Source organism: Bos grunniens, chromosome 3 (genome assembly GCF_055505025.1).
Source record: "Bos grunniens cultivar Pamir isolate PY7600 chromosome 3, Bosgru_T2T1.0, whole genome shotgun sequence".
NCBI classification, from domain to species: domain Eukaryota; kingdom Metazoa; phylum Chordata; class Mammalia; order Artiodactyla; family Bovidae; genus Bos; species Bos grunniens.
The window spans coordinates 63,820,589-63,834,418 of record NC_141167.1 but is presented as its reverse complement, the minus strand read 5'-3'; the positions used below and the strand labels follow the sequence as shown (position 1 = coordinate 63,834,418).

Sequence of the window (13,830 nt, the reverse complement as noted above, 5' to 3'; positions counted from 1 at the left end):
TTAGTCGTTCAGATGTGTCTGATTTTTTGTGACCCCATGGATTGTAGTATTCTCTAGGCAAGGATACTGGAGTGGGTTGCATTTCCTTCGGTAAGCTATTAAACATCTCCATGCCTCAGTTTCTACATCAGTAAAATTTAAATTGTACATGTAATGATTAAAACTGTGTCTAGGTCAGAGTAAGAGTTTAGTAAATATTAATCCATATTAATTAAGGCCTTCCTCTGGTGTGTGGTTACTGCTTGGACACTATTAGTTGTCTTTCCAATAGTCAGCCTCCTTCTCTTTCTTGCTGGCAGAACAGAAGTCAGAAATATCTGATGCTTCTTTGCCCAAGGCTCCCTCATACTGGGGCACTGTGTAACCTGGTCCCAGCTAATAATCTAAGTAGTAGTCTCCTAGCAGGAGAGAGATGAGGGAGAAGGAAGAGGTGGTGTTGGGATTATTCACAGGAAAGATTTTCCTCCCTGAAAAAGGGAAATGTCTTCAAAAAGCCTACCCTTCTTTCCTGTAAGGGACAGAGGCTGGGAAAGTCTCTGTGCTCATTAGGTGAAGAGGGCAGCCAAAAAGTGAAGTGTAGCAGAGCTGAAAGGTAGAAAGAGCCTATGTCACTGATGACACTGGTGACAGCTGAGCCAACCACGGAGTGCCAAACTCCAGACTTCTTACTGTGTAAAGTAAGCTCTGATTCTTCAAGCCATCATTAGTTAGGTATCCAACTACTTCCCACCAAAAATCTTGCAACTGATAAATGTTCTCCAGAAAATAGCATTGTTGTTGTTCAGTCACTCAGTCGTGTTTGACTCTTTACGACCCCATGGTCTGCAGCACACCAGGCTTCCCTATCCTTCACCATCTCCCAGAGTTTGTTCAAACTCATGTCCATTGAATTGGTGATGTCATCCAACCATCTTGTCCTCTGTTATCCCCTTTTCCTCCTGCCTTCAATCTTTCCCAGCATCAGGGTCTTTTCCAATGAGTTGGCTCTTCAAATCAGGTGGCCAAAGTATTGGAGCTTCAGCTTCAGTATCAGTCCTTCCAATAAATATTCAGGGTTGATTTACTTTAGGATTGATAGATTTGATCTCCTCATTGTCCAAGGGACTCTCCAACACCACAGGTCAAAAGTGGTGTCTGATGCTCCTTTTTCCAAGGCATTTCTAAAAAGTGCAAGTCAATGTTTGAAAACGTGTACAGTAACTGGTTTAATAAGTAAATGTATGATATTCTGACAAACAAATTAATATCATTTTCATTTCCTTGAAAAAATTTTGTCCAAGTAATTTTCTTTTCTGTATAAAAGGATCATGTTGATTTCAATAAACTAGCAGGGAAAAGATCTATTTTAAAAATGCCCATCCATAAAAATGCCCACCCAGACAAGCCAAAAATAAAATAATTAAAAAAAAACAAAGTTAATCTTTTAGTTTTCTTAAGCGATTCTTAAAGCATATACTAACAATAAGATACTAACTATGCCAATTTCATATTTGTATCCCTGAGTTACTAATCTTCTGCCTCCAAAGACCACATACTATCTTCTTATGAGTATTTTTCTTCATATTTGACACCTGGAGGTCCATTATTTTTTGAGTTCTTGAGATAGTTACCTAACTCTCCTAATTTCTAATTATATTAGTAGATAGATTTTGAAATGATAGAACAATAAAACAATGTCTGTACTCTCTGTTACCACACAGCATCTTTATACCAGTAGATTTAAATTGCTTCTGTTTATTAAGAAAGTTCATGTCTGAAGACGCCAACTTCTGTGGACGGTATCTGGGTGAAAACTGATAATCAGATCCAGCAGTCTCACTCCTTAGTATTTACCCAAAGGATTTCAAAATATATGTCCACATAAAAACCTGCACATGGACGTTTAGAGTAGCTTTATTCCTAACTGCCAAAATTTGGAAGCAACTGAGATGTTCTTCAGTAGGTGAATGTATAAATAATCTATGGTACATCCAGACAATGGGATATTATTCAACACTAAAAAGAAATGAGCTATCAAACCATGAAAAAAAATGCAGAGGAAACTTAGATGGATATTACCAAGTGAAAGAAACCAATCTGAAAAGGCCACATATTGTATGATTCCAAATATATTAAAAAGTCCAAACTGTGGGAACAGTGAAAAGATCAGTGGTTGTTAAGGGTTTTGGGGGTAGGAAATGATAGGCAGAGCACAAGGGATTTTTAGGGCAGTGAAAATACTCTGTATGGTACTATAACGGTGAGTACATGCCATATATTTGTCAAAACCCATAGAATGCACAACACCAAGAGTGAAACCTAATTTAAGCTATGGACTCTGGGTGATCATGATGTATTAGCTGAGGTTCATCAGTCATCACAAATGTTCCCTCTGGTGAGAGGTGTTGCTGACGGAGAAGCCTATGCATGTGTGGGGCAGAAAAATATATAGTATATCTCTGTTCCTTCCTCTTAATTTTAACTGTGAACCCAAAAATGCTCTAAGAAAATTAAGTCTTTAAAAAAAGAGAGAGCTAATCATTCTTATTCCATTGCATGTGCTTTGAACCTTAAAACAATCATTGTTTATTAATACCTCATACTTATGGGAAATCATGATTTATCAAGGTCAGGGCTACGTGTTCCACAAATAAAGTAACTTGCCCCAAGACTCACAGCTAGAAAACATGAATGCAGATGGAATATTTTCAAAGCCCTTGCTGCTAATCATTATGTTTTGAAACAACTCATTTCAACCTTATCTCATGCTTATTCCCAGCCTGATCTCCAATGGGTTTAGTTCAGTTCAGTTCAGTCGCTCAGTCGTGTCCAACTCTTTGCGACCCCATGGACCACAGCATGCCAGGCCTCCCTGTTCATCACCAACTCTTGGAGTTTACCCAAACTCATGTCCATCGAGTCGGTGATGCCATCCAACCATCTCATCCTCTGTCGTACCCTCTCTTCCTGCCCTCAATCTTTCCCAGCATCAGGGTCTGTTTAAATGAGTCAGCTCTTCACATCAGGTGGCCTAAGTATTGGAGTTTCAGCTTCAACATCAGTCCTTCCAATGAACACCCAGGACTGATCTCCTTTAGGATGGACTTGTTGGACATTCTTGCAGTCCAAGGGACTCGCAAGAGTCTTCTCCAACACCACAGTTCAAAAGCATCAATTCTTCAGCACTCCAACCAGTCAATCCTAAAGGAAATCAGTCCTGAGCATTCCTTGGAAGGACTAATGCTGAAGCTAAAACTCCAATACTTTGGCCACCTAATGTGAAGAACTGGCTCACTGGAAAAGACCCTGATGCTGGGAAAACTGAATGTGGGAAGAAAAGGGGACGACAGAGGATGAGATTGTTGGATGGCATCACTGACTCAGTGGACATGAGTTTGAGTAAACTCTGGGAATTGGTGATGAACAGGGAGGCCTGGCGTGCTGCAATCCATGGGGTGGCAAAGAGTTGGACACAACTGAGCAACTGAACTGAACTGAACTAAGATACAGACTGAGAGGAAATATTCACATTATATTTGATAATAGTACAAATATAAAAGACTCCTACAATCAGTAATAAAAAATAGCCCAATAAATGTGGGCAAAAAACTTGAATAACACTTCATAAAGATATACATATGGCCTGTAACTATTAAAACGGTGCTCAATAACAAAAGCCTCTTGATGAAAGTGAAAGAGGAGAGTGAAAAAGTTGGCTTAAAGCTCAACATTCAGAAAACAAAGATCATGGCATCTGGTCCCATCACTTCATGGAAAATAGATGGGGAAACAGTGGAAACAGTGTCAGACTTTTATTTTTGGGGGCTCCAAAATCACTGCAGATGGTGACTGCAGTCATGAAATTAAAAGACGCTTACTCCTTGGAAGGAAAGTTATGACCAACCTAGATAGCATATTCAAAAGCAGAGACATCACTTTGCCAACAAATGTCCATCTAGTCAAGGCTATGGTTTTTCCTGTGGTCATGTATGGATGTGAGAGTTGGACTGTGGAGAAAGCTGAGCTCTGAAGAATTGATGCTTTTGAACTGTGGTGTTGGAGAAGACTCTTGAGAGTCCCTTGGACTGCAAGGAGATCCAACCAATCCATTCTAAAGGAAACCAGTCCTGGGTGTTCTTTGGAAGGAAAGATGCTAAAGCTGAAACTCCAGTACTTTGGCCACCTCATGCGAAGAGTTGACCCATTGGAAAAGACTGATGCTGGGAGGGATTGGGAGCAGGAGGAGAAGGGGATGACAGAGGATGAGATGGCTGGATGGCATCACTGACTCAATGGACTTGAGTCTGAGTGAACTCCGGGAGTTGGTGATAGACAGGGAGGCCTGGTGTGCTGTGATTCATGGGGTCACAAAGAGTCGGACACGACTGAGTGACTGAACTGAAGAATCTTATGTAATCATTTTGAGATTTTTGTGAATGTTTTCTCTTGAATGTTTATACAGGTGGTAAACAACAAAACAACAACTTATAATACCAATACAATTTAAATCAGTATTTTTCTCAACAAAAGCCTAACTTCTGTGTACAGTTATTTTTCTAATTATGCAAGTTAGTAAAGTTAGCTAGAATCCTAGTTTAGTGCTAGAAAGGCCCCAAGAATTATGCTTCTTGGGCTTCCCAGGAGAGGGCTTCCCAGTGGCTCAGTGGTAAAGAATCTGCTTGCTAATGCAGGAGACACAGGAGACTCAGGTTCAACACCTGGGTTGGGAAGATCCCCTGGAGTAGGAAATGGCAATCCACTCCAGTATTCTTGCCTGGAAAATCCCATTGACAGACAATTAGTCCACGTGGTGTTGCAAAGAGTCGGACAGGACTGATACGAACCATGATACAGCCTATAAGCCATGCTGCAACTAGAATGTATCCACAGCTGCTAGAGAAAGCCACTCTGTTCTCATCCCAGCTCAGATAAGGTTCACCAAGGGGGTACATAGAAGGCTGAGTAGATTCTAATGCTGAGATTTTTACCTAGCTGTACAGTCGGAAACAAAAGCTTGTGGCTCAGAAAGGGCTTCCCAGGTAGTGCTAGTGGTAAAGAACCTGACTGCCAATGCAGGAGACATGAGAGGGGTTCAATCCCAAGGTGGGGAAAATCCCCTAGAGTAGGGCATGGCAACCCACTCCAGTATTCTTCATGGACAGAGGAGTCTGACAGGCTACAGTCCATTGGGTTGCAAAGAGTTGGACACGACTGAGGGACTGAGCATGCACGCTTGCCTCAATTCTACTTTTCCTATTTTATTTTTTTCAGGTGAGAAGACTAGCTCAGAGAAATTGACTTGCCAAAGGTCATGATCCATCAATTAGAGTAGGTACTTAAATGTGCAATTCCTAGTGCTTTTTAACATCTGCACATATGGAAGTTAGTGTATTGTGAACTTGTGCTGGGGCTTGGGGTGAGGATGCATTGCTGGAATCATCAATGGAAATTGTTCTTTAGTGAAACCGATAAGAGGTAAGCCACGGTTAAACTGCTCAGTTGATAGTTTATTTGTAAACCTAATGTGATACCCACGATTTTTAACGTTAGGTTGAAGCGTTGGATAACTTTTTTGTTTTTTAACTTTTCCAAGTAGAATTTTGCCTTGTTCAATTTATAAAAGTATCAGCTGGCTGTAGCACCGATACAAATAATCTGAGACCCGAAAGATAGCTGGGAGGTAGCCGTCCGGCTCTCTCATTTAACAGGACAAAACAGAGGCCCAGAGAAATACCTCGGATAAACGGCTTTTAGCTGTTTACATTTACAGCGAACTTTCTCCAGTCGCGATTGCCTTTTTTTTTTTTTTTCAAATTTCCCCCTTTAAAAAAACAAAAGGAGGGCACTTTTGATGATTCAAGCCTAGTATCAGAAGATTTGGAAGGCATCGGCCTTATTTCCCTTTCTGGGTGAACTCAACAGTTAAGACTTTTGGTAACTATACACAAGCGCTACCCTTCTCTTAAAACAAAAGGTTGGGGGTGGGGGAGTTTACCGGGAGAAGCAACTCAGAGATAGGACGCCTCCCCCGTGCCCCGCCCCCTCACTCCTGACCACAGTAGCAAACGCCGGCGCTCGCTTTCCTGAACTCGGCCAATTGGCTGCGCCGCTGCGGGCCCTACCGAAGGGGCGGGGCGGCCGTTGCCAGAGAAGCTACTTGCCGGTTACCAACCCGGTTTTGTCCCGATTGCTCCCCGTTGGGCATTCTTCCACTCAGGCCGTTCTAGGAATTCGCCTGCTTCCAGAGTCGCGTCCTTGCCTTCCTTCCTAGCTTTCATCCACTGCACTGCCCCCCGCACCCTGCTCCCTCCCTGCTGGCCCACCCAGGGCTGGAGAGCACAGGTATGCTCGCCAGGGTTTGCACCAACGTTCACCCAACGTCAGCCTTCGGGGCCCCTGCGGCCCGGCGGCGGCCTTACGTCACGGCGGCGTGATGACGCAGTGGTGGAAGCGACGGCCTGCTTTTGGAGGGGAAAATTTGGGCTTGGGCGGCGGAGGGTCGGTTACCGCGGGTGGCTTTAAGGGTCCCGGGTTGGGGCCGTGGCCGTGGCCTTGGTGAGTTACGGAAGTGAAAGCCCCTCGCGTCCACCCAAAATTAACCTCAGCCCCTTTCTGCCTACACCTCCCACTCGCAGCCTGGGCTTGGGAAAGGCAGCGAGGAAGGGTGTGGTCCCTGAACAGCCTGGCAGATCGTCGTGAGGTGGGCTTGTCCAGGACGGAGACGTAATCCAGAAGGCCCTGGTAACGGCAGCGCTTCTTTAGGAAACACTGCCCGTTTACGTATTCGGCTGATTTTGAAGTGCCCCGCTATATAATAAGCCAGACTGTAGTAGGCTCCGGGCCTCCTTTAGTAAAGAATACTTCAGGCCTCGGGAAATCATTTCTTTTCCAGGGTCCTAGATTTCCAGCCTCTATTCTTTAAAGTGTGTGGTTTGGACAAGTCACTAACTTCTCTGGTTTCAGTTGCCTTATTCGTAAAATGAGGGATAAGTCACTTTCGAGTGGTTGTAATAAGATTTAAGTTAACCAATGTCAGGTTTTGAGTAGGTGGTCGGTAAGTGGTGCTTGTTTAGTGAGAAAACCATAGCCAGACTTTGGCTGGTGTTGGGGAGAAAGTATTGCAAAGACAAAGTTTCCCTATCACCTCACACACAGTTAGGTTTCAGGTGTTTTTGGATGAATGAGGGCTTCCTTGATGGTTCAGTGAATGAGGTTCTTGGAGTAGTTTTAAGTACCACTTGGTTGGTTATGGTTTAAGGAATAGACTGCAGAAAGCCTGTCTACTTTTAAAATGAGTTTAATACCCTCCTGCTTACAATAAGATTGTCACGGTCATGTTTGTTATGGTCCTTAACAGCCAGGTATCCATTTTCTTGCTTCTCTTTTTCTTATTTCAAAATTGATGTGTATTAGTAAGGTAGTTTTTGCATCGGAAACTCCCAAAGGTATGAGAAAATGGCTTTGTTTACACCGCTGCTAATCACTGCTTAGTTTGTGCAAATGATTGAGACCCTAGAAGCTGGGTATAGCAATGAGGTTAACAAAACATCTATTCCCTTGGGCACAGTTCTGTTGAAAGTCATTGATCCCCTGGGCCCTGGCTTAGTAGAACTCAGTTTTTTACAACACTGAAGATGATTTGTAATAATTCTGCAAGAATGATTTTTGAAAGAATTATTTTGAAGTTGAGTTGATTCTGTACGGATAACTCTGAGAAGGAAAAAATAATACATTTATTTTTTAAAGGTTTTTTTGATATGGACAGTTTTTGACGTTTTATTGAACTTGTTACAATGTAGCTTTTGTTTTATGTTTTGTTTTTTTTTTCGCCATGAGACAAGTGGGATGTTTGCTCCCTGAGGAGGAATTGAACCCATACTGCCTGCTTGGAAGGTGAAGTCTGAATCACTGGACAGCCAGGGAAGTCCTAATACACACTTTTAAACGATTTTCTTCAAACTGGTCTAAGTTAATTTTTGTATTTAACGGAATAAGCAGTCATTTTCTGCAACTTAAATATTGAGCATCCATTCAGATGGTCATGAGTAAATGAGGGGTTACATTTGATCATTTCCATACTGATCTTTTGCTTTTCCTGTATTCTAATTCCTTCATTGTTTTCTGTGGGGTTTTGTTTGTTTGTTTTAATCACCAGCAGGAGCAACTTTTGATTTTTTCAAAAATTTTTGTTGCAATTTCATCTCTCTTGAGAGTATTTCTACTCTCCTCCATATGCCTAGTCTGTTTTCCAAAACACCACTGGGTTTATCTTTAAAAGATGCACTTCTGATCTGGCATTCTCCTGCTTAAAATTATTTAATGGTCTGTCTGAACCTTTTGGAAAAGAAACTCAAGCTCTTGAACTTTGCATAGAATTACTGCTTTCATGTGTCCAGTCAGTCTCATCATTTGCCAAGTGCCCTTTCAAATCATGTTCTGTCATGATTCCTTGTTCTTGCTGGTACTTTACTCTCTATCTGGAATGCCTTTTTCTTTTCCCTCCCAGCCTCAGATGTGTTCTGCTGGACTCTACTGCAGATTCACCTCTGGGAAGTCTCCCAGGATCCTGCTCGTTGCTTTCAGGGTACCCAGTGAGTCCCTTATAACCTTTAGCACACTGGATTTTAGTTGTCTGCTCTCGGTCTTCTCTGGGGCTTCCTAGGTGATGCTAGTGGTAAAGAACCTGACTGTCAATGCAGGAGACATGACACATGGGTTCAAGCCCTGGGCCAGGAAGATCCCCTGGAGAAGAGCCTGGCAACCCACTCCAGTATTCTTGCCTGGAGAATCCCATGGACAGAGGGACCTGGCAGGCTGCAGTCCATAGGTTCGCAGAGTCGGAAACAACTGAAGTGACTTAGCACGCTCACAGTCTTCTCTCGATTTAGACTTGCCTGTGCCTTCAAGGAGCTCAGTCTTACTCATCCTTTATTTCCTTGTACAGAACAGTTTTCATTTTTAAAATATAAACTGAATTTATAAGAGTATTGTTAAAATACTTATAAAAGAGAAGTTTGTATGTTACTTTCAGCTGTGTAAATTCTTACATTTTATTATCTGCTGGCTTTTGCTTCAAAACTGAGTTCCACCACTTCCTTACTTATAAACTTGAGCAAGCTGTTTAACCTTTCTAAAACTTGGTTTCTTCATGTGTAGCTTTGGGATGTTAATAGAAACTGTGTAGGATTTTTGTGAGGTGATGTTATAAGGTTATAAGTTAATGCTCTGTTGATAAATGGCAGCATGTCCTCATGCTGTTCATGTGTTGAAGGGAAAGAAAATGTTTTATTTTATCTGATAAAAGGATACTGATTAGTTAGGGTGAAATGGTACTCTGAAGACTTTGGTCCAGTCTTCTGGGTAATTAAGTTCTCTATGAGGCCCACTTGATCCCTTAAGTGTTTCAGGTTGAATAATAAATTATTTGCTCACCATCACTTATATATTGGATTCTAACCTATGCCTCTCACTGTATTATGTAATTTTTGAGGGTAAAGAGTGATGAGTATATTGCCCTAACAGATTTAGTAGCCATTTAAAAATTTTATCCTTTATAGAGCAATTAAATTCTAAACAGTATAATTCTGAAAATATTATTAGATGTTTAGGATTCTTGGTGGACTGAATCAGTCAGAGGAATATTTTGAGAAGGAGGGAGGACTTGGGCCTTGAAAATATGTATGTATTCTTTATTTACAAATCAGACACTCATCCTGTCAACTTTTTTCTTGATATTATCCAATCTGCAACCCTTTTATTTTCAAATTCCTTTATTCATTGGACAGAAGCATTAGCTAATTTTCAAAGTTAATCTCTATATTTAAAAAATGTTTTTTTTTTTTTTTCAATTTTGATAGCTTTCACTCATAAGATCTGTTTTCCATCTCTGGCTATTTTTACCCTGCCTAATCCCAAATATCTTTTTTTTTTGCTATGGAGTCCAAAAAGCTATACAATTACATCTCTAGTAAACTTTTGACTAGTGTTTAGTGAGGGAAATGAGTAGCATTTCTGTATCTACTTGGTGTTCTTTGCTGAATATTTCGTAGTGAATATTTCAGTATAAACTGCATGCTTTTGTTCGACCCTAATGGGAACTAGTTTTCCAAGGGTTAGTATTTGGCAAAACAAAATGAAATATGCAAGATTCATATACTTTTCTCTTCAAAGAGATAGTTTTGAATGCATATTTGAAGCTGATTAGTTTGTATAGAACAATATAGGTGCTATGGAACATCATGGACTGTGATCTTTCCTTTCTGTGATCGTGGCAGCATCATGGTCCCTGAACAGCCATTGCTCAAATGCTTGTTGTTGGCCAAAATGGAACATAGTTTAGTGAATGTAGCTGGGTTGCCAGAAACCCATGACCACTCCTGGAAAAGGCTTTAAATATATGCCTTTTGGATAGAAGACTGAAAGTCATTTCTATATAAGAAATTTAATTCTTTAAAAATGTTTTAAAATTGGTGTTCTTTAGGGATTTGATCATTAAAAGTGTGTGTGCAGAATATGTGTCTTTGTTTCACCATGAGCAAATTGGACAAAAGTTTAATACATTTGTAAATTGGCATTTATTCTACACAATTGATAACATTTCCTTCTGAAATATCTGCTTTTTTTCCATGCAAGAATACGTTTGATGCACCAAGAAGATAGCTTTTTTTATAAAGGCAAGACTTTTTATGTTAAAGAAAATTATTACATTTTTCAGCATACAAATGTTTCTGCTCATAGTATTATAACAACACAAAAATAGTGGAGTACCTTGGAACCTCTCAACCATATTTTGAGAAGTTCCTGTATTCCTATATATTATAAGTGAATAATCCTATATTCGTTTCCCACAAAGCTAAGCAAGAACTCATTTAAAGTACTAATACCAAGCTGAATATTTTTTTTAATATTTCTTTTTCTTTACTTATTTGGCTGCCTTGGGTCTTAGTTGCCACATGTAGGGTCTTCGTTGCTGCATGCAGGATCTTTAATTGAGGCATTTGGGATCTGGTTCCCTGACCAGAGATTGAACCCAAGCCCCCTGCATTGAGAGTGTGGAATCTTAGCCACTGGACACAAGGGAGTTCTCAAACTGAATCTTACCTCATAAAATGTTTTCAATAAATTAAGGATCCTTATCCTCTTATACTGATTTGTAAACTTTTGTTTTAAATATATGAACTATTGTTCTTTTAGTGATCCCCTAAAAGATGAATCCGGAGAAGGCAATGGCAGCCCACTCCAGTACTCTTGCCTGGAAAATCCCACGGACAGAGGAGCCTGGTAGGCTGCAGTCCATGGGGTCACTAGAGTTGGACACGACTGAGCGACTTCACTTTCACTTTTCACTTTCATGCATTGGAGAAGGAAATGGCAACCCACTCCAGTGTTCTTGCCTGGAGAATCCCAGGGATGGGAAGCCTGGTGGGCTGCCGTCTATGGGGTCGCACAGAGTCGGATACGACTAAAGTGACATAGCAGCAGCAGCAGCAAAAGATGAATCAAGGGGTGAATAGTTATAAAAAGCGTCAGTCTTGATTCATCATATTTGTAAATTATGCCAAGCCTTGAGCCCTCTCCTTCAGTTATTGCTTAACTTTTACAAGGCTTATAGGTGCTGAAGATTCTAGTAAAGAAGAAATTTTTCTTGAGATTCCGTTGTACAGAGAGACAGATATTTAAACAAGTTAATGGACAAAAGATAAGTACCAAAACTGAGCAAATGAGTAGATGATGATTTCCTTGATTGCAGTGACTTATCCAAGCATATTCATTTTCATCTTTAGGTTTGGTTTTTCATTTGATTTTGTATATTCGTGAAAGTGAAGTCTCTAAGTTGTGTCTGACTCTTTGCGACTCTGTGGACTGAGGCCCACGAGGCTCCTCTATCCGGGGGATTCTCCAGGCAAGAATACTGGAGTGGGTTGCCATTTTCTTCTTCAGGGGATCTTCCCAAACCAGGGATCGAACTCTGGTCTCCCACATTGTGGGCAGACTCTTTACTGTCTGAGCCACCAGGGAATGCCTGTATATTAGTATTTAAAAATTTTTTCTGGACTGCCAATAGCTCAAAATATTGTTATGTCTTAATAACAGATGTTGCATATTTGTAGCAGTCACGTAGATCATCTTAGACTATATGTATCTTATTCTGCATTTCCATTTGACATGAGTTGCTAGTGTTTAAAAAATATGAGCATGCTTTCATTGGCCTATATCCTAAATATCTCTCTGATATATAGAACCTTCAGACAAAAAAGAGATGCATTTTTTACAGACATTTTAAATGATTTCTGAATTGCTAATTAAATATTGTGAATACTTTTCAACCTTTAATTTCACATCTATCTAGAGATCTGAAAATTCTTGAACATATGTATTTTATGATACAGAAAATTAAAAATAAATTACGAGGAAAAGTATCTCTGCAAAAATGCAGAAGACCTTAAGTATGATGTTTGATTTTGTATAAACAGAATTAGGGAGACACATTTCCATATATTAGAATTAAGAAAATACAGTCTTAATGATTGCCAAAGCACTAATTCATTAATTAAAATGAAATAGCTTTGAAGAAAGTCATAAATGTCATAAATTTAAAATTCACATTTTAAAATGACATCTCCAAATTTGAGAGAAAACAATTAGATTATTTAGTAAGACTTAGATGTAGTATCATCTGTCCATTCAGGATCACCAAAGAATATCCTAGATTGAACTTTTTAAAAAAAATAGGATTTATTTATAGAAATAAGTGAATTTAATGTTGAAAAGTCTACTTAAAAAAAAAAAACCTTTATCTTTGCAGCTACTGTTGCCAAATACTTTCAAAAGTATCTTAAATTTTTACTGTTATAGGCATGAATAACATTCATTTCTTATTGAATAGATCTAATGAAAAAGGTCAGTTTTCATTCTAATCCCAAAGAAAGGCAATGCCAAAGAATGTTCAAACTACTGCACAATTGCACTCATCTCACACGCTAGTAAAGTAATGCTCAAAATTCTTGAAGCCAGGCTTCAGCAATACATGAACCATGAACTTCTAGATGTTCAAGCTGGTTTTAGAAAAGGCAGAGGAACCGGAGATTAAATTGCCAATATCCTCTGGATCATGGAAAAAGCAAGAGAGTTCCAGAAAAACATCTATTTCTGCTTTATTGACTATGCCAAAGCCTTTGACTGTGTGGATCACAATAAATTGTGGAAAATTCTGAAAGAGATGGGAATACTGGACCACTTGACCTGCCTCTTGAGAAACCTATATGCAGGTCAGGAAGCAACAGTTAGAACTGGACATGGAACAATAGACTGGTTCCAAATAGGAAAAGGAGTACGTCAAGGCTGTATATTGTCACCCTGCTTATTTAACTTCTGTGCAGAGTACATTATGAGAAATGCTGGGCTGGAAGAAGCACAAGCTGGAATCAAGATTGCTGGGAGAAATATCAATAACCTCAGATATGCAGATGACACCACCCTTATGGAAGAAAGTGAAGAGGAATTTAAAAAAAAGCCTCTTGATGAAAGTGAAAGAGGAGAGTGAAAAAGTTGGCTTAAAGCTCAACATTCAGAAAACGAAGATCATGGCATCTGGTCCCATCCCTTCATGGGAAATAGATGGGGAACAGTGGAAACAGTGTCAGACTTTATTTTTTTGGGCTCCAAAGTCACTGCAGATGGTGACTGCAGTCATGAAATTAAGACACTTACTCCTTGGAAGAAAAGTTATGACCAACCTAGATAGCATATTGAAAAGCAGAGACATTACTTTGCCAACAAAGATCCATCTAGTCAAGGCTATGGTTTTTCCAGTGGTCATGAATGGATGTGAGAGTTGGACTGTGAAGAAAG

At 40.0% G+C, this 13,830-nt stretch overlaps 1 protein-coding gene across 22 annotated transcripts in view; it reads left to right on the top strand.

Annotated features, from left to right (window-relative positions):
- Positions 1-6,016: 6,016 nt before the first annotated feature.
- ODF2L (outer dense fiber of sperm tails 2 like) overlaps positions 6,017-13,830 on the top strand; it is a 40,726-nt gene continuing 32,912 nt past the window's right edge. For 2 of the 22 annotated variants that reach the window (XM_086390949.1, XM_086390938.1), the window contains exons 1-3: positions 6,127-6,321; positions 7,816-7,872; positions 8,486-8,570. Coding sequence is in view for 2 of the 22 variants with exons in the window: in XM_086390941.1 (XP_086247067.1) it covers positions 6,413-6,534 (122 nt within the window). In the remaining 20 variants the exon portion in view is untranslated. Of the gene's footprint in view, positions 6,721-7,815; positions 7,873-8,485; positions 8,571-13,830 lie in introns of all 22 variants that reach the window. The other 20 variants (XM_086390947.1, XM_086390935.1, XM_086390946.1 and 17 more) reach the window with 11 other exon arrangements.